Raw genomic sequence first — 21,156 nt, forward strand, 5'->3', positions numbered from 1 at the left:
AAGGTTTTCCACGAGAATGAATCAAAGAAAAAGGATAAGTTAGTTACCAATGGATGTTCGGTGGATTCGGTGTCGGAGGAAGAGGAGAAGCGGAGTTGGTTTGTCCAGTGTGCCGAGATTTCAACGCTGCGATGTTAATGACGGTGAACGTGCACATCGACAGTTGCCTCGCACGGATAGTGATGGAGGAGCAGCGGCGGATGAGGCGGTTTGGTTGAAACCAAAGGCGTCAAGGTGACGCTCCATTTCAAAGATTTTCGAGATGAAAGAGGATGTTGAAGAGGAGAAGCTGCCGCCAGAGATCAAATGGTGTTGAAACTTTTGTCATTTAACGCCAAAGAGGTTTCGATTACGGTTACGAAGTTTTGGTGGCTCTCAGAGCGGCTCAAGGCCTTGAGATCCAACATAATTTCCTTTGTTTCAGTGAAATTTGTTGGAGGAAACTCGAATTCCACAAATGAGGAGAAGGAATTGAAGATGCTTTGTCTTGTTTGTATGGTTTTCAGCACCGCAATGGTGACCGTGGCGAATGCGCACATAGACGATTGTCTGGTAATGGCAATAAAGAAGAATGAGTTGTGACTGGAACAAAAATTAATGACATGAACGCCTGTGCCTACGTGTTTAGTGACTAGGCGTGATGACGTGACATTCCGTCTGACACACCATCACTTAACGGATGCAGACTAATGGTGAGTAGTAAAATGAAACACAAAAATTTGTTAGGTATGTGGGTAAAAGAAATGAATGTTAGGTAGTAATCTTAAAACGAGCTATATATATAAGTATTTGTTTTAGTATAATAATATGTTTTAAATTTATTTGTTTTTCATTTAATTTATTGTTTTGTTTTAATTTTTTAACGGATACTTATGAATATTTGTAAACATACGCACACTCATGCACACACACGCATATATATATATATATATATATAGATATATAATGACATTTCAAATATATTAAAAATTGGTAAATTATAAACTTAAAATTAGCATGCACAAGTTATTAAACTCGGGGGAAAAAAATATTTCTGTCTAATTCAAAGACAACTTTAATGATAAAAACCAGAAAAAAAATATATACAAATCTTGCTTTGAGTTATTTTACAAGAATAAGATGATTTAAAATATATAATTATTGTCAGAGCATATTTGGCGGCTGACCTTTGGATTTTAGTTTGAGTAATCATAAATCCAAATGATACACCTTTTAAATAATTTGACAATTGGAATGAAACAAAATTTAAAATCAAACAATAACAAACGTGTGCAATAAAACAAAAAGAAAAAAGAGACAAAGAAAAACATAAATTTATTGGTTTGGAAGATGTAAATGAGTTTTTTTAAAGAGAATAATCAGAATTATATTTAAAAGTTATTCAAAAAATTATAAAATTATCTTAAAAATATAAATATGCTAAAAATTTAAATTTACAGGTAGACTAATTTGATTCACCTAAAAAAATTGAATTTTCATTTTTTATAAATTTAACTTTACTTAGTATAAAATTTGTTTTAAAAGTACAAAAAAATCACCTCATGATCAATTATTACCACAAAGTTGATCTTTTACCCATACAAACAAAATTATCATGAGATTTTAATTTTTCCAAATCATTGAATAACAATTAATCATAAGAATATAATTTTTTATTCAATAAAACTCATCATAATCATTCATGTATTCATTTGATTGTGATTATATTAATAATATTCTTTTAACATGGATATATATTATTTTTATCTTAATATTAACGTTAATAGACACCACAAAACAGAGGAATCCTTATTATGATGATACGAAGCAAAGGTAGGGTGTGATGTCAAAATAGATTATTATTTGTTTGAACTTTATGAAAATCTACAAAAGAAAAAGCAGATCATCCTATCAACCCCTCACCTACTTATCGTATTGGACCCCATTGATAAGCCCTCTTTCTTCTACCACCTTTATTTTTTCCTTTAAAATCTTAGCGTACACCCACTTCGTGCATCTCTCTTATCTCATCCTTGTCTTTATCCTTTTAGCAAAAAGTCTCTTGTGAATTTCAAAAAGTGAAATATTAGTAACAATTTTGTATTTATTTATTTTTAATAATTTTTTTAAATAAATATTATTATAATTATTTAATTAAATATTATAAATTTATGTATATATTTCTTATTATTTAATTCATTGTTAGTTATGCTCATAATTATATATCTTTTATTTAATATTAATTAACAATAAAAAAATGTATTAAAAAATACTATTAACACTTTTAAGAATAAAATAATATATATATATTTATGATTAGTAGGAAAATAAAATTTGTAGAAAAATAAAATCTGATTTTGAGGAAACAAAATATCTTCTTAATTTAAGACACAGATTTAACTCAATAATCCCTTTGTATTTTCCTATCTTAACAACACTCATCTATATGATAATAATAATAACAAAGTATCACATGGTGATTTAATTCCAAATAACAATAATAAAAAAATAAAAAATAATTAATCCTAATAATAATAATAATAATTTTGATTAAAAAACTGTCAAAAGAATCGACCAATAATAATAATAATTTTATAACTATTATAAAAAATAAATAAATCTTTTTTCTTCAATTAAAACAACTATTTTATATTTTAAAATAATTATTTATTATTTATACTCTTTAATTGATAACAATTACTTTGTTATTACATTTCAACTCCATATAAAAAATCTTTCCACTAAGTGCAAATAAAATATAATTCCAAAAATAAAAAATGTAGATGAAAAGGTACAACAATGTTGGTCTTTTAATATTGTAATTGTAAATTAATTAAATATCATCATGCATGTTTATGTTTTCGTCCAGACTAAAACAGTCACTTTTTTTAAGTAATGAGACCAAAACAATCTGTTTATGCCTAAAAAAAATCTGTTTATTTTGACACAAAATATACTTAACATAATTTGTGGTTAGTTATTTGAGTGTAAGACTTTTCCCACTTATGAATAGAGATTACATACAATATCTAAATCTAACAATAATAATGATAATGAAAAGAAATGAAGGGGGAAACAAGGCAAAAGTGATAGGAGAGGGAAAATGTAAAAAAAAAACACACACTTGGCTTGATTTCACAGTATATAAACCCAGAGTCTCTCTCCTTCCTTTTCGTATTCATAACAGCTGGCTCCTCTGCTTCCCATTTATTCATTCCTCTTTTACTGGTCTCTGTCTTGAGTAGTTTCTTTCTTGGTTTCTTTCAAATCAGGTTGTGCGCAGAAGAAGAGGGTGAATTTCTTGCTGTATATGTCAGTGTACTGCGCCCAGACTTATTGGGGTGGCGGAATCCCTGAAATAGCAAATCCTCTCCAATGGCCTCAGTTTCGCAAAAGACGACGTCACCCTCCTCCTCTTCTTGTTCCGCCACCAACGCAGCCGCCGCCATTCCCCGCCTAGCTGCTGCCCCCTCCCCCGCCCCCGCCACCGCCGCCGCCGTGCCGCAAGACTGGACTGCTGCCGTCACCGACGTCCCCCGCATTTCTTCCACCAATGCATCTGCTGCCAAGGGTACGCTTCCTAACATCTCTCTTCTCTCACTCCCACTCTCTTTTACGTTGCATAAATTAAATGCTCTCAATTGCATACAAGTTTAATTACTTATTTCGTGCTATACTTATCCAATCTTTTATATTTTTATTACAAATTTCTAATTTTAGTCCATCATTTGTTTTTACTAACTCGTTTTTAGTCTTTACACACAAAACTATATAGATCAAATGAGGAAATGAACACCTTAAGCAATTGAGCACCAACAAGTCATTGGACTGAGTGCTACTGGACTCGGTCGCCTTAAGTAAGGCGTCAGTAGAGCGCTGTGGATGTAAAGAACCCAAGGTGGCCAGTTAAATTCTCTTATGGAGATTAGTTGTCATTAAAGCCGGTGGATACTTTGTAATAATAATAGTTACCCCCCAAAAAAAAGAGTAACTGAGCTTATAAAAAAAATAAAGACATGGTTGACTTCATGTGTTATGTTGATGTGCGTATGGTGATAGTATGTGAAATGATTGTGTGCTTCTACGTATTTGTCGACGTATGCTTTGGTTCATGAAAATAATGTTTCAAACAAAAAATTGTAATTTTTTTAATTATAGAGTTAGGACCACTGCAAGAATATCTCTTGTCTGTTCCAGAACTTAATAAATTTTGGATGAGATATTGATCCTTGAGTAATGGGTGGTGTGAATTTGTCTAGAAAGCACTTTTTAGAACCAAAAAGTAAGAAGGAAGTCAAATTCTACATCCTATTTTTTTTCAATTTTTTATTTGCAAGTTCTTGAATGCAGGCTTTGCTTGTTTTCATGTTTTTTAATATTAGCTAACTGTGTTTCTATTTTTGTTGTAATGTTGCATAGGAGTCGTTGCTGCAATGCCAAGGGCACAGTCAAGCCACCCTTTGGATCCTTTATCTGCTGCTGAAATCTCTGTGGCTGTGGCAACTGTGCGGGCTGCTGGATCTACTCCTGAGGTTGTCAACTATGATTTTTTTTAATGAAGTGGATATACTTGTAGATTTGGATGGTTTTAGAAAATTAAATGAGTTGAAGTAGTGATTACTTATGATATCTCTCCTCCCTCTGGTTGTATTATGTGTTACAGCTTAGAGATAGTATGCGCTTCATTGAAATAGTTTTACTGGAGCCAGATAAAAATGTTGTTGCACTGGCAGATGCATATTTCTTTCCACCTTTCCAACCATCATTACTTCCAAGAGCTAGAGGAGGACCTCTGATTCCAGCTAAACTCCCTCCAAGATGTGCCAGGCTTGTTGTTTACAGTAGGAAAACAAATGAGACTAGTATATGGATTGTTGAGTTGTCGCAAGTACATGCGGTAACTCGAGGTGGTCATCACCGAGGGAAAGTAATTTCATCACATGTTGTTCCTGATGTTCAGCCTCCAATGGTATGTTGGTCTCTTCTTTTGTGACTTCTGATTACCTTTCTAACCATTGTGTGATACTGCTGTGTTTTTAAAATAATTTCACCCCTTAATGTCAGTTCAATTGAAGGATATGCTGTATAAATGGAAGCAGAGTCTCTAATTTGTTGACTTGCTCTTTATGTGTTTATGAATGAGACAATGATAGTTTCATATAAGAATATTGAATAACAAATCAGATTCAAATATTAATGGGCAGTCTGTATTTTATGTATTTGCCTTTTCAACCCTACAAAGTAAATGGAGAAAATTGCATGTCACCCTTCACCATGAGTGGGAAATAATAATGATTGGTTTAGTATATTGGTAAAATCTAAACCTGAAATTGGATTCCCAAGCTTTGTTTTGAAAGATAATCAGAAATGTGGAGTTTTTTTAAGCTGCTGCAATCCTCAATTCCCTAATAATCTCTCTATCTTCAGGATGCTGAGGAATATGCAGAATGCGAGGCTGTTGTCAAAAGTTTTCCCCCATTTATAGAGGCTATGAAGAAAAGGGGTATTGAAGACATGGACCTTGTAATGGTTGATCCGTGGTAATTTTAGTTGGATGACCATTGTTGATATATCTCTTTTCTGTAGACATTGTTATTCTATCTCTTTGCATTTTCTTTATTGAGTCTTTATTCTGCATAACTCTGTTGCAGGTGTGTTGGTTATCACAGTGAAGCAGATGCTCCTGGGAAAAGACTTGCTAAACCACTCATATTTTGTCGATCCGAGAGTGACTGTCCTATGGAAAATGGCTATGCCCGACCTGTTGAGGGTATCTATGTTCTTGTTGATATGCAAAACATGGTGGTGTTAGAGTTTGAAGATCGTAAACTTGTTCCCCTCCCACCGGTTGATCCCTTGAGGAACTATACTCCTGGTGAAACCCGAGGTGGCTCTGATAGAAGTGATGTAAAACCCTTGCAAATTATTCAGCCTGAAGGTCCAAGCTTCCGTGTCAATGGGTATTTTGTTGAATGGCAGAAGGTAGATGTTAAGTTACTATATTGTTTATTTGTCATTGGAAATGTGCAAAGATATTTGATTCATTGTAACTACTAGTCTTTTTTCTTTCTCTTTTAACAGTGGAATTTCCGTATTGGATTCACACCCAAAGAAGGTTTGGTTATATATTCTGTTGCATATGTTGATGGTAGTCATGGACGAAGGCCTGTTGCTCATAGGCTGAGTTTTGTGGAGATGGTTGTTCCCTATGGAGATCCAAATGATCCACATTACAGAAAAAATGCTTTTGATGCTGGGGAAGATGGATTGGGAAAAAATGCACATTCCCTCAAGAAGGTATTAGAATAATATTTGTTCTCTTGTATGCTTATCATTTGTCACCGTATTCTTTCTGATTGGATTCCTTTTTATCTGAGGTTAATGTTTGTTGTTACAGGGATGTGATTGTTTGGGATACATCAAGTATTTTGATGCTCACTTCACAAATTTCACTGGTGGGGTGGAAACAATTGAAAATTGTGTATGTTTGCATGAAGAGGATCATGGAATGCTCTGGAAACATCAAGACTGGAGAACTGGCTTAGCAGAAGTCCGAAGATCTAGAAGACTTACAGTTTCTTTCATATGTACTGTTGCCAACTATGAGTATGGATTTTTTTGGCATTTTTATCAGGCAAGTAGGGTATCACATCCTTTTAAGAGACAAATATGCTGACAATGACATTTTAAATCAATCTTATGTTAATTATTGTAAAATTCACAAATATCCAGTATCTTCCGACCCTTTGAATTATTATTAGACTCTGCATCTCTTTACTCTTTGAATAAGTTAGCTTTTACTTTTGGTTGAAGGAACCTTCAGCATGATTTTTTTTTTTTTTGTGGATTTTTCTTGAACTATTTGAATATGATATTTAAATCTGGAAAATGTGTTTTTCCAGGATGGAAGGATCGAAGCTGAAGTAAAGCTAACTGGAATTCTCAGCCTAGGAGCCTTACTGCCTGGAGAGTTTCGAAAATATGGAACCATGATTGCGCCTGGTCTATATGCACCAGTTCATCAGCACTTTTTTGTTGCTCGCATGGACATGTCTGTTGATTCTAAACCTGGTGAAGCTTTGAATCAGGTAATTTGCATTGAATTACTAAATGTGACTTTAATAGGTTATGCTTTATCTGTTTCTATCTCTATTAATAAAAATAATTAAGAATTATTTCTGTGGCATCCCTTAGTTCTAGTTTAGTGGTAGATGAATCAAATAAAGTGGTGATTGTAAATGTCCTGGTGGCAGTGAGTTTTTCTCCCGCAGAAATATTCATATTTTAGTTTTCATCTTATAATTTTTACAGTCAACTTGAAGTCTTGAATTAAGTGCACTATTTTTTTCATTTGATTAATGAAAACCACCTATTTTTCTATTTCTTTTTTCTTTCCATGTAATTTCAAGTTTTTGATTCAGGGCTGTATGCTATTACAATGTTGAAAAGTCCCTTGTCGTGATCTGCCTTGTGTATTCAGAAGCCAAATTTACCACTTTGTTACCTTAACACTCAAGTAACAGAATTGGCTACTTTCATGATTTGTTTTCAAGTTCAATTGTGAACAGCTTCCTCCTTCTCCAATAAACTATGTATGTAATTCTTTTCTAAGTGCACATTCTTACTCTCCCAAGATGTTTTATAGGTTGTGGAGGTCAATATGAAAGTCGAGGAACCAGGTGAGAAGAATGTTCACAATAATGCATTCTATGCTGAAGAGACTTTGCTCAGATCTGAATTGGAAGCCATGCGTGATTGCAATTCTTTGACTGCTCGGCATTGGGTTGTAAGTCTTTTGTGGGTTTTACCGCCAACTTCAAACTATTGGAGTTGGTAATTTTGAATTTTGTCAAACTGTCGAATACTTATTTGCATTGCAATGATCAGACAAGAATCTGTTATGCTTTTAAAAAAACTGAAAGCTTTCCCATGGAACTTTTTTTGGTAATTTCAAATAGGTGTCTTTTGTAACCTAGTGCTGAAAATTTTGTACTTGATTTTATCACCAGGAAAATACTTACAGTGGGTTGGTATCTTGTTTTGAACTTTGCTTTAAACATACGCTTTGTATATTGTGTTAAACCATGATTCCAACTGCTTTTTTTTTACTTTTTGAGTTAATTCTTTGATGGAGACCTGCTAATGTTTTAATAATCCTTCAGGTAAGGAACACGAGAACATGCAATAGAACTGGACAGTTGACAGGCTATAAGCTGGTACCTGGCTCTAACTGCTTGCCATTGGCAGGCTCTGAAGCCAAGTTTTTAAGAAGAGCTGCTTTCTTGAAGCATAACTTTTGGGTAACAACATATTCACGTGATGAGTTGTTTCCTGGAGGAGAATTTCCTAATCAAAATCCACGTGTTGGTGAAGGACTAGCTACATGGGTTAAGCAGAACCGATCTTTGGAAGAAACTAATGTAGTTCTTTGGTAAACCTTCCCCCTCTTTTTTCCTCATTCTCTGACTCATGCACCTACCTGACTTCATGAAATCGTTCTTCAGGGTTTATACTTAATATTTTACAAAAAAATTTATTCTAAATTAGTGATCTCTATTGAAGTAGTATATAAGTATGTAACTGCATCAAACAATAGCCCATTGAGATTTTTATTTATTGTTTCATTCAAATATTGTCAAAATAAGTTTCTTCAATGTTCATTTTCTTTTTCCAATTAACTATAATTTTTACCATGGTCATGCATTCACATTTTTTCCTCTCCAGACTAACTGTTGTGTTATCTTCAGGTATATATTTGGAATCACACACGTTCCTCGTTTGGAAGACTGGCCTGTTATGCCAGTAGAGCGCATTGGTTTTATGCTCACGGTAATTATTTGTTGATTTCTTCGTCGATTTTTCTTGAGTAGTTTGCTGTTTGCCTATCATTTTAGGTTACTTTATATGGTGGTTTGTTTCTCATGTCTTTTTAATGCTTGAACTCGAGGAGCTTTGAACAATACTAGAATATTAATAAAAAAAATTATTTGGTATTGTTGTTCTGTTCGATGTTCATTGGACAACATCTTTTCCATCAATTAACTACTGATTTTTTTTTCCCTTTTTGGATGATTCGGCCTTATTACTTTGCTCATGTTACGTATTTAACGTCTGACTTATGAAGCTCCTTTCTTTGTGCAGCCTCATGGATTCTTCAACTGTTCCCCTGCAGTAGATGTTCCGCCAAATGCATGTGAAATGGATTCTAAAGATAATGACATTAAGGATAATGGTTCTTCGAAACCAATTCAGAGTGGGTTAACGGCAAAGCTTTAGGAACTTGACCCTCCAAAAGTTATGGCTCTGTGCTGCTGATATGGAGAAACATGAGTACTATTCTGATATATGTTGTTGAGCTCATTATAATTTTGAATCTAGAATATTAATAAAGCTATTGAAATAAATAGTGGTTTCGTTTTAAAGCTTGCCTGCTGGTAATATTCATTTGATTTACTTTGTACCCAGAATACTGGCTTCAAATTTGACTCAAGGAATTTAACCGGGAAATTCATATTTTCAAGAAATTTAAAATGATTCATAATAAAATAGATTGTTTGGATAGAGTATTTGAAAGAAAATTTAATTTTTGGTATTTTTATGAATCATTTTTATTGACTAAAATAGTGGGATTTCAAAATTTCTCAAAAAAATATAGAATTTGAAATTCTTTTTTCGGAGATGCTCACTCTCTAACTCACGTTCTTGCTCGCGATTCTTTTTCGCTCAACACTTACAACTACGGGTGACCAAAGTTTTTACGGTCGATATCGACATAAGTTGTTTTTCACTGACGTTGGTTGAGATTTTTTTTGTCAGAATTTTTTTGTATGATGTCAATCAAAGCTATTTTTTGTCGATATCGGCTAAGATTTTTTTTAGATGATGTTGGTTAGGGTTATTTTCTTACTGACATCACTCATGGGAACTTTTTGCTAATGTCAGCAAAGGATTTTTTTGGTCCTTATTATTCAGGTTTTTTCAGTTGATGTTGACCAATGATTTTTTTGGTCAACGTTGACTAGATTTTTTCTACTGACATTGGTCATGACTAACTTTTGAGTAAATACTTGTTAGGGTTTTTTAGCTGACGTCGACTAGGTTTTTCCAGCCAACATCAGCAAAAGCTATTTTTAGTCAATATCGGTTAAGGTTATTTTTTAGTCGATGTTAGTTAGGGTGTTTTGGCTGATGTCAACTAGATTTTCTTAGCCGATGTTGGTTAGAATTTTTTTGCTGATATCGACTAGGGTTTTCTGGCTAACATCAGCCAAAGCTATTTCTGAACCACATTAGCTAGGTTTTTTGGTTGATGTTGGCTAGGATTTTTTTTGCTAACATCAGCTAGGTATTTTTTACCAACATCCGGCATGACTATTTTTAGTTGACATTGACTAGGTTCTTACAGTCGACATCCACTAGAGTTTTTTCGATTGACAACGGTCAGAGCTATTTTTTAGCCAACATCAGCTAAGACTATTTTATATCCGATGTTGGGTAGATTTTTTGTTCGACATTGGTCAGGGCTATTTTTTTAGCTAACTTAGACTAAGAATTTTTCGGCCAATGTTGACCAATGATGTTTTTCAGCCGACATCGGATAGGTTCTATTGGTCAAAATCGACCAAGCTATTTTTTAGCCGATATTGGGTAAATTTTTTTGTGAACGCTTGCTAGGATTTTTTTAGACCGACGTTTGCTTAAAATTTTGAAATTCGTAATCCAAATCTAGATAATATGCTGTGTAATTGACTTTAAAATAATTGGTTTGTTACTATGGTGTGGTATCAAGATTCAAGGAACTCGTGTCATTGTGATTGCCTTTACTGTTTTTTTTTTTACCATATAACTCAAATTAACAGTTTTTTCCGACAGAAATACTTTTACTGGACCCTTTTACCTCCTAATTTATTATTGTATGTGAGTAATACACTCCAATTAGAATATCTATCTTAGTATTTTTAGTTATCAAATTAAAACATTAACACTTATTGACCAGTATTAATTTAACAGCAAATATCTAAAACATACTATTCAGGCATAAATTTGGAAAGAGAAACCGTAGCAGCATGCTCTCTTATTAAGATGCTTTCCCATTCCCTATTTGTTAGTTCCACGAAAAAGCCTGTGCAAGAGTCACTTGCTGGCAATATCTGAAACAGTTAAACCTTGACGTGCATTCGTTTCCAGTATCATGTTTTATTTTTCATTCGTTTAATTAGACACACTTCATTCATCTAATAATAAAAAGACTTGACGGTATATTCACTAAAAAGCATTCGTTTCTGCATCATTCCTTTTCTAACTTGGATTGACGCAGCTATATACAAGCGACTAACCCTTGTAATACAAACGGTAATTTTTTAGAAAAATGTTTTTTGAAAATTATCTACAACTTGAAAGAGAAAAGGAAGAGAAAAGAGATAAAATACTGATGATATAATGTGACAAGAAAAGAGAAATAGTGAAAAAAAAAATTATTGATTGAGTGTTTAAAATTTTTTATTCTCAAAATATAATCACTCAATTTTGTATCCGATCTTATTAGGATTAACACTTCACACTTGATTACGAGTTTACGACGTGTCAGTCATATAAAGAATTTGAATATAATAAAATTTATATATTTAAAGATTTTTTGTTATAAGTAATTATAACAATTATAACAAAATAATAATCGATTTTCTAGTATTTAAAATAGAAAGTATAGTCTTAATGAAATATTAATATTATGGTAATTAAGATGTTCTATCTCTATAAAAGAGATGTTCTAATAATAGAAGAGATTATAACGGAATCAATTAAAAATTTGTGAACTACTTGCCTCGAACAAAAATAGCAAATCAGTTAAGTTGTACGTAATTGAAGACAAGAAAGCATCATTATTAATTTGTTTTTTGGTTTTTTCCCCACTGATTTCCTCTGTTATTATTCGTTCACATCATTAATGGATTCATCAAATGGATAATGCTGGCGACAAAGATGTTCATATTTTGTGCAACGAGAAGAGAGGAAAAGGAGAAAGCAAAAGTTGGAAGAAAATCTAATTGATATTATTACAAGGGTTTAAGATACAAGTGACATATCAAGATAAGCTATGGAAGAGCCAGAAAACCACACCTTACATTCCCAACTTATTGTAGATAATCCCAATGAGATTTGGAAAAGTGAAAACATCTTACGATTTTTTCTACCCCAATTTACCCTCCTATTGTTTTTCATTGTCTCTATGACTCGTTTTATACACTACATCCTCAGACCTTTCAATCAACCACATTTTGTTGCTGAATTTTTTGTAAGTGCACGCTTTTCTCTCTTTTTCATTTTTGAAATTGTTAAATAGTGAGACATTGTTTTGACAAATGTTTTGATGAGAACAGTAAATTACTAACCACGAATTATGTCTGTCATGTTCCTTTATTTTATAATTGATTCTATGCACACCCGAAATTTTACGTACAAATTAATATCATCCCTCTATCATATTGTTTTGGTTATATATGCATTTACCTGCGTGTTTCCGTATGAGAAACATTAAGAGAAATCAAGTAAGAAACAAGATGTTTCTTTCTTACTAGTTGAAAATTGAATAAAAAAAGAGAGAGAGACTTGATGGAAACCATGTAGGACCATTGATTTACAACTTTTGATGCAAAACGTTTAGTACTATACCAAGGAAGGCTTGTTGATCTTCCACTGTCAATTGTGCAAAAGGAAATGCCAGCTAAAAACATTATCTTAATCAAGGATTCTTTTATTAATGTTTCTCACGGGTGATTCTATATTTTAAAATAAATTTTAACGAATAATAAAAATGTATTTGCACATGTTTGTGTTTGCGGTGAATTCGTGACAGTACAAAACCTAACGATACTTCAGCAAGGAAGGTTATATGTTTCTGGAAAGTAGGTTGAAATTGTCGTGATAACAATTCAAACATGTGCTTAAAAAAGATAATGTTAAAAGTGTTATTCTTTCTCATACATTGAGAAACTCTTTCCATAATTAATAGTTTGTGGGTGTCCTAAATGTGTTCTTGTTTTCACTTTTTTTTTTTTTGGCAATGTAGGCAGGTTTACTGCTATGTCCAGAAATAGTTGGAAAATCAGAAATTACTGCATATGTGATACCTCCAAAAGCACTCCTTGGTGTAGAGACAGTGGCACATGTGGGTCTCATCTACAATGTCTTCCTAACCGGCTTGGAGATGAACCTAGACGCTGTCCTACTAGCGCGAAAAAAGGCAACCACCATTGCTATTGCTGCCACCATCATTCCAATGGCGTTAGGGACTGCCATATATTCTTTAGGTCAAGCTCTCTACCCAGATGATAAGTCATCTTTCAACACACCTAGTGCATATTTATTCTGTGCTTTGGTTCTTAGTGTCACAAATTATCCTGTTCTAGCTCACATTCTTGCTGATCTTAAGATCCTCTACACGGGTCTTGGTAGAGTGGCTGTAACCGCAGCCACAATTAATGACTTCTACAATTGGGCAATGTTTGTGATTCTGATTCCTTTTGCCACTCATAGTGAAAAACCCTTTGTGTCAGTGATGTTGACCATGATCTTTGTCCTCTTTTGCTACTACATGTTACGCCCTTCACTTAACCGTTTGATAGAGAAAATAACGGACAAGAATGAATGGGACAACTACAAGTTGTCGTATGTGCTCGTAGGGGTTTTGTTTTGTGCACATGTTACTGAAATGCTTGGCACTCACTCCATTGTTGGGGCATTGGTGTTCGGGCTGATTCTTCCTAGGGGAAAATTCGCGGACATGTTGATGGAAAGGTCAGACGATCTTGTCTCTATGTATCTGGCACCATTGTTCTTCATTGGATGTGGTATAAGATTCAACTTCGCAACTTTCGAAAAGACAAAGTTGCGTAATGTGATGATAATCACGCTCTTGTCATGCTGCACAAAGATAGTAAGCACTGTGATAGCCACTGGCTTCTATCGTATGCCTTTTCGAGATGGAGTGGCCCTTGGAGCGCTTTTGAACACCAAAGGCCTCTTGCCCTTAGTAATGCTAAACATTGCAAGTGACAGAGAGGTATTAATTTTGGTTGCCATGCTTCAACAGTTACATATGTTTATTGTTTGCCAATTTGATTTCTTTCTAGCTCTATCATCTGTTAGTTTTTTTTAACCATCTTATTCATAAAAAAAAATTCCTAATTAATGCAGAATTTAGTTGGTAGACAAGTAAAATATGATAAAAAAAACTTAATTAAGAATCAAACTTGAATAATATGTGATTCAATCTTAAGTTTAATACATTAACTATTTAATTATCTTTTTATGTTTTTTTTTACAAGTAAATAAATTTATCAACCAATATGTAAATAGATGACGCACAGGAAGTGCTCATCCATGCAATTCATATATTTTGCATTACTGCTATATAATGCAGACCTATATAGAAAAGTAAGAAGCACATCATATAACTACTTATACTAAACATGAGAAACATGCTAGTACCATGAAACATATATAACTTTTAAGGTTGTTATTTTAAAAGTTAACCTATTTATTGCATGTTCAAAAGTAAGATAATGTAGCATGTTTAGATGCAAACTTCTCTAAAAATATTTCTATGAAAAGAAAAAGATGAAATAATTTTTTCATAAGATAAAATTAGTTTTTTTATTAATTAATTTGTAAAAAATTTCTAATATAATTTATCTAAAAAATAAAAAGACATTTACAAATTATCTAATAGAGAATTAATTTCAACGAAGAAATTTATTTTATTTTTTTCCTCCTACAATTACTTTAATTTTAGGGAAACTGATCCAAACAATCCTAAATTTTTACAACTTTTCAATTTTTTAATGTTAAAATTTTACATACATGCATTTTAGATTTTCAAAGATGCACGTACTCATTCATGTATTATACATGAAAATCTGTAATTACGTATTTTCTCTGATGAATAACTGTATACATGTAATTTTATTTTCAGATTTTGAGTAGGGATTTCTATACAATTATGACGACGGCTAATGTTCTGATGACTATACTAGTGTCTCCAACCATCAACTACATATACAAGCCAAGAAAGCAATTTGAGAAGGATAAGCTAAGGACCATACAAAACCTGAAGGCTGATGCAGATATCCGAGTAGTAGCTTGTGTCCACAACGCGCGCCAAGCCGCGGGAATGATCACCATCCTTGAAGCATGCAGCGCCACAAACGCTTCCCGTCTCCGCGTGTTTTCTCTTCAACTCATCGAGCTCAAAGGCCGCGGCACCGCCTTTCTTGTGGATCATAACAGTTCTCATCAATCACAAGCTGACACCGAGGCCATTGCCAATATTTTTGCCGAAATCTCGCCGGAGCAAGGGCACACAAACACCAGCCTGGAGACTCTCAGCGCCGTCTCCTCCTACGAGACCATTCACAAGGACATCTACAACATCGCCGACGAGAAACGCGCCTCGTTGATTCTCATCCCGTTTCACAAACACTCCAGCGCGGAAGGTATCTTATAATTCCTTTTTTATCATCAAATGCTAATTAACTTTAATATTTTATTTGTTCTTGTAATTCCTTTTGTTTTTTCATTCTTAAATAACATTTTTAACAGTAACAAAAATAAATATTTTGAATAATAAAAAAACGTTATCTGAAATTTTAAAGTTAATTAACATTTGATGATAAATCAGAGTAATAAATCACAACAAGAAAAAATATATTTAAATTTTATCAATTTTGTTAGTAGGACGATGGAAGTTACATTTTTTTTTTATTATTTCTTTCTTAATCATTTGATCCATCTTATATCTTTCAGGTACCCTAGAAGTGACCAACCCCGCATTCAAGGAGATAAACCAAAACGTGATGAACTACGCGCCATGTTCAGTGGGAATCCTGGTTGATCGTGGGCACGGGTCGTTATCGAAGGTAAGCCTGCGTGTCTGCGTCGTCTTCATCGGTGGCCCCGATGATCGTGAAGCCTTGGCCATTTCTTGGAGGATGGCGAAGCACCCCGGGATCCATCTCTCCATGGTGCATGTTCTTTTGTACGGAAAGGCTGCTGAAGTGGACACAAATGCAACAACAAATGATGAATCGCATGGGATATTGTCTACAATAATTGATAGTGGGAAGGAGAAGGAGTTGGATGAGGAGTATGTGAGTTTGTTCAGGCTCATGGCGGTGAACAACGAGGATTCAATCACATATTCTGAGAAGGAAGTGCACACTGGTGATGATATTCCTTTGGTGCTTAATGAGTTGGATAGAGGGAGCTATGATTTGTATATTTTAGGGCATGGAAAAGGAAGGAACTCTTTGGTGTTGTCGAATTTGATGGAATGGACTGATTGCCCTGAACTTGGGGTCATAGGGGACATGCTTGCATCGAATAGCTTTGATTCTTGCTCCTCGGTGCTTGTGGTGCAACAATATGGGTTTGGGGGAATGAACTTTAATAAGGGTTCCAACGAAGCTACTTCTTCAAAACATGGGGATGTTGAAGCCCTTTTTGGGAAGGGAGAGTAGCTAGCATCAATGTTGGTGATTATTGGTGAAGTGAGATTAATTTGGGTTTGAGTTTTGAAATTAAACGGTAGGATTAGCTAGTAATACCTCATTTCTATATATCTTTAGATGTTTAAGCTTAATGTACATAGGTAAGAAATATTTTATAAAAGTAAGATATTGTTTTATGTAGACTAAAATCCTCTTATTTAATATCTTGATTATCGGTGCATGCACCTGTTAAATACCATTATTTTGGTGTATAAAAAAGATGGCTAAACATTAAAGATATGGATGAGGTGGTAATTTACAAAACTGCAAAGGGGATCTTGCAGCATCAGCTAAGGCAAAGAAAGTTGAAACTTCAAATATGCAGGGAGAAGGGGAGTTCTCGAGCTAGCTGCATGCATGCCCAGAATTGAGCCGGAAATCTTCATGTCAATCCATCAAACAATTACCTTTTGGAGAAATAATGAGTGGATATCACTGATATAAGTTGTATTTCTCGTTGTAAACACATAATTTTTTTTGTACTATGGAACTCACTTCATGCTATTTGAATGGCAAAATCTTTTCCAAATGAAATGTAAATGAGTTATAATTAATTTAGTTATATTTTTGGGTGAAATTAATTAGTTATTGTTCTTTAGATGTTTATAGTATTTTTTTTCTAATTAATTAAAACTAGAGTTTTATTTCTATAACGTGTGTATTAAAAATTGGTACTAAAGTTTGAGAAGTCTATGAAGATAAAAACATTAATTTAATTGAAAAACAGTACCACGTGATCCTAGAGAACAACATTTAAATTTTAATACCTTTTTCCTTTATTAATAATTAAATAAATAGTTTTTGTTCTAATTTATTCATTCTATTTAATGACACTGATGGACAAATTCCCAAAATATTGAGCCTCTTCTTTAGTCTCTAACAGTTTAGACTTTAGAAATACAATTAGAATGTGTATAATATAAAGTTTTTTTAATATTTTAATCAATTATGAATTGTTATATCATTGCAAATTAGTAAGTTTTGTGATAATTACTTTATAAATTGTTCTTAAAGTATCTAATTGGTTAAAAATAAAAAGCTTTATATTAAAATCAATCTCGTAAATTAGTTTGTACACGTGTCATGTTCGTATGTTTATTTATTATTTAGTATGTAAAACAACTGTTAATGGGTTTGTTTTTCTGTAAAAAAAAAAAAGAAAGAAAAAGGATTGCTTTAATTTAACTAGAGGCATCAAAGTTTGAAACTTTGAATTATAGGAATGAAGCTCGATCCCAACTAATCACATGCTAGATATGGTATTTGGAATATCAATGGCTATAGAATAAAATTATATATTTTTCAATTTCATCATTATAAAATACATTAATTTTTATATAATAAATTTGAATCATTGTTTTTGAATATAATATTTTTATTTTAACTTTTCAGATTTAAATATATTTTAAGTATTTATAACTTACTTATTTTTTATTCCAGTTCTTATATATATATTAAATAAAATGTGTAATATATATATTTTTTGGGTTGATCATTTTTTTCCATCAGAAGTTGCTTTTAAAGTGATAACAGCTAATGAATGTTGTCATCATTAAATATCATGTTATAAAAATGTCATGTAATCAGTGTTGTTGTGTCATTAAAATTGTCACATCATTAAAAAGTGATTAAAAGCTAAAAAAAATCAGGGCTAAACATGAAAAAAAAAATATAATTTATAGGAAAAGATCCATATTTGAAACAACACAAACTATTCAAAGTCTTAAATAAAAAATATTAATATAAAATAAATGTTTAAATATGAAATAATCAATAATTATTTTACATGAAGTACACTTTTAAGTGTACTAACAAGCCAAACAAAGTTTTTAGAAGATTCATATTGGACCTAAAAATAGTCTACAACAAATAATTGGATAAATTTAAGCCTTCAATTTTTTAAACAAGTCAAACTTATTAAAGTAGAACAATTTTAAAGTTGGTCTAAAGAAACTTATGTCACGTTTTTTTTTTAAAAAAAAAAACAACAAACTTATGTCATGTTTTGATTTTTTTTTAAAGTAATTTTTTGTTGTACGGTGAAAGAAGTAATTTTTTTATCGTCAAATGTGTGTAAATAAGTTTTTTTTAAACTTAAATTAGATTATTTATTTATAATAATTACTCTTGATTTTATGTTCTATAACTCTCAAATAATATAAAATAAAAAATTGAAATAATAAATTCAAAATTTTAAAACATAATAATAAACTCGTGCCATGCACTGGTTATATATCATATTAGTCTATATTTATATCTATTTATCAATAATTATGATAACTGAATATTAATTTGATAATTTTTTATTAAATAGATACACACAAAAATCCTTAATTATTTATAATATAATTTTGATAATTAAATATTAATCCTTAATTATTGATTCAATATTAATTATAAACACACAAAAATTAAGTATACATTAACATAATATCCACGTTAACAAAAATGAATAGTTCAATTTAAATATTTAAATATTATATATATATATATACATATATATATTCATATTTATTATTTTGCATTATTTTTTAATTTATTATTTTTAAATAAGTATTGAATCACTACTATTATTTGAAAAAAATAATAAATCTTAAAAATTTTCAATAGTTTTAAGAAAAGAATTGTACAATTAAAAATATAATTAATTTTTTTTCTAAATTTTTTTGTATTTATATTTAATATACTAATAAATATTTTTAAAAATAATATATTTATTTACGCACATGTATGTTTTTATAAAAAAAAGCTAACTATAAATATAAAAATATTTAATTTAAATAATTTCGTGCAATGAATGGGTTAAAAATCTAGTTATTTGGTAATCCGTCCCCTAATCATGAAATTACTCCTGCCGTTCCAGATTAACATTTTAGAGAAATTTTTTTTTTCAAAATATATGTTATTTTATAAAATTAATGTTGCATTAAATAATTTTTTTCAAAATTACCCTTAATCAATGCTTAATAAAAATAACGTATAAGAAGAATAAATAAGTCATTAATTATAAAAATAAAAAATATATTGAAAATTTACCTAATGTTTTTTTTTAAATTTAATAAATTAATTACATTTGTTAATATACCTTATATCAAAATCTTGAACGTCACAAAGTCTCGAATGGATGAATAGTTGCCTCAAGGCTTAGTAAAAGATGTCAAGGCAGGGAATGGGCTGGGGAAGTACTAATAGGATACTCCAAATCATACAAAGTTTGCTTTGTCACAATCTCCTACATTTTGGGCTTGCAGAAACTAGTATCTCTATGCACCAAATACCTCAAAATTCAACGTCTACTTGACTTAGTATTTAGTAAGTCCAGGTAAATCATTAGGAAATTTGGTAAAAAAAACAACAACTAGTGTACTCATATAAACTCGTTGAATACGTAATTAGAAGTTTCGTGACTTTAATGAGGAAACGCAATCAGTGAAAAACACATTTCCATAGAGATGTCAACAGGTAGCTTATCTTTGATGAGAAGCTATTATTAAGACGTTCAAATCAAGGAATGCTTTATGTACTTTCAAGTTTGTTCGCTTTATCGTTATAGCCCCCCGTAATAATAAAAACAACAAAAGAAACATAAAATAAAGTGGTGTGTGTTTCCTTTGTGGTGTTTAATGTCATAATCACTTTTAAGCCAAAAAGCCGTTTTCATTCAGTAAAAGCATTCTCTTTATTTGCAAATTTTTACCACAAACGAGTCGCTAAATGTCAAACACAATCGTTAAAGATATCTCGTAATGATGCTAGGGAATATGTTGTTTCAATCGCACATTGGTACAATCTATCATCGGTTCCTTCTGACTTGGGCTTGCAATTATATTCTTTAGGTCTTTGGCCTAAGGTTCCATCATTGATCATTCCCAATGACAGTGAGAATCTGTTTTTGACATTCTTTCATTCCCATCATCCCCCTGGCAGGGTCCATATATCAAGAAGCCAAAGCTCTTGAGGTTAAGTTCAACGCATTACTTTAGCATTCTATTCAAGTCCCATCACCACGCATCATTGGGCTCTACCTAACTTCATTTTCTTTCAATTCCATCGAGTTTTTTGATTTGATGCCAATTGCAAAAGAAATCAAGTTAGCTATCATTTTTATTATGAACGTCTAAATGAGCTTAGAAGAAGTGCAAAGCAAGATTATGCATACTAGCTTCTTACTTGTGTTAAATACACTCAATTTCTAAGTTTAAAGTAATGGATGACAGCTTTTATGTTTTGGTGGTTACAACTTACAATTGTTGTATTCTTCTTGAGAGGTAGTTCAAAATGCAAAATTTCACATTTGTCTATAATAACTTTATTTCAAGTGTTTATTTTATTTTAAGTGTTTATATGTTAACTTGTGATATGAGTTTTAAAATAACTAACAAAAGATGAAAGTTTTGTACACATGACATGAGTTTGAATCACCTGAACTTATCTTAGGGTAAAACTTATTGATTTGCTAATAGATTTGTTCTCAATATTCTCTCTATTTCTTTCTCTTTCCATTTATCAATCTCTCAAAAATGAAATAAAATGATGTTTTCAACGTTAAATATAAAAAATGTCTAGAAATATCATTTATTATTTTTTCTTTTAGGGATATTTATGGTATTTTATATAAATATTTGGTTTTCTT

The 21,156-nt window shown here is 31.8% G+C and overlaps 2 protein-coding genes across 3 annotated transcripts; both read left to right on the top strand.

The window, feature by feature from the left end:
• Positions 1-3,154: 3,154 nt before the first annotated feature.
• Positions 3,155-9,401, top strand: LOC100798722 (copper methylamine oxidase). 2 transcript variants are annotated; one of them, XM_003526954.4, is made up of 12 exons: positions 3,155-3,550; positions 4,399-4,511; positions 4,643-4,948; positions 5,407-5,519; positions 5,631-5,961; positions 6,061-6,276; positions 6,377-6,613; positions 6,882-7,067; positions 7,625-7,765; positions 8,142-8,410; positions 8,727-8,808; positions 9,121-9,401. In XM_003526954.4, the coding sequence occupies exons 1-12, from the start codon at positions 3,355-3,357 to the stop codon at positions 9,253-9,255; spliced, it is 2,325 nt and encodes a 774-aa protein (XP_003527002.1). In that variant the 5' UTR covers positions 3,155-3,354; the 3' UTR covers positions 9,256-9,401. The 2 variants fall into 2 exon arrangements, with proteins under 2 accessions (XP_003527002.1, XP_006581907.1); XM_006581844.4 differs by lacking the exon at positions 3,155-3,550 and adding an exon at positions 4,173-4,261.
• Positions 9,402-11,975: 2,574 nt separating this feature from the next.
• LOC100818455 (cation/H(+) antiporter 15) lies at positions 11,976-16,975 on the top strand. Its single transcript, XM_014776537.2, has 4 exons — positions 11,976-12,271; positions 13,046-14,038; positions 14,951-15,470; positions 15,781-16,975. Exons 1-4 carry the CDS (start codon positions 12,074-12,076, stop codon positions 16,491-16,493), a joined length of 2,424 nt encoding a protein of 807 aa, XP_014632023.1. The 5' UTR covers positions 11,976-12,073; the 3' UTR covers positions 16,494-16,975.
• Positions 16,976-21,156: the final 4,181 nt, after the last annotated feature.

Source organism: Glycine max, chromosome 6 (assembly GCF_000004515.6).
Source record: "Glycine max cultivar Williams 82 chromosome 6, Glycine_max_v4.0, whole genome shotgun sequence".
Lineage (NCBI taxonomy): Eukaryota > Viridiplantae > Streptophyta > Magnoliopsida > Fabales > Fabaceae > Glycine > Glycine max.

Excerpts from the sequence above, each read along its gene's own strand:
- LOC100798722 (XM_003526954.4), top strand. The coding sequence starts at position 3,355 with ATGGCCTCAGTTTCGCAAAAGACGACGTCACCCTCCTCCTCTTCTTGT. Across the intron at positions 6,277-6,376 it reads ATGCACATTCCCTCAAGAAG|GGATGTGATTGTTTGGGATA; the intron begins GTATTAGAATAA and ends TTGTTGTTACAG. Across the intron at positions 6,614-6,881 it reads TTTTTTGGCATTTTTATCAG|GATGGAAGGATCGAAGCTGA; the intron begins GCAAGTAGGGTA and ends GTGTTTTTCCAG.
- LOC100818455 (XM_014776537.2), top strand. The coding sequence starts at position 12,074 with ATGGAAGAGCCAGAAAACCACACCTTACATTCCCAACTTATTGTAGAT. Across the intron at positions 12,272-13,045 it reads ATTTTGTTGCTGAATTTTTT|GCAGGTTTACTGCTATGTCC; the intron begins GTAAGTGCACGC and ends TTGGCAATGTAG. Across the intron at positions 14,039-14,950 it reads ACATTGCAAGTGACAGAGAG|ATTTTGAGTAGGGATTTCTA; the intron begins GTATTAATTTTG and ends TTTTATTTTCAG.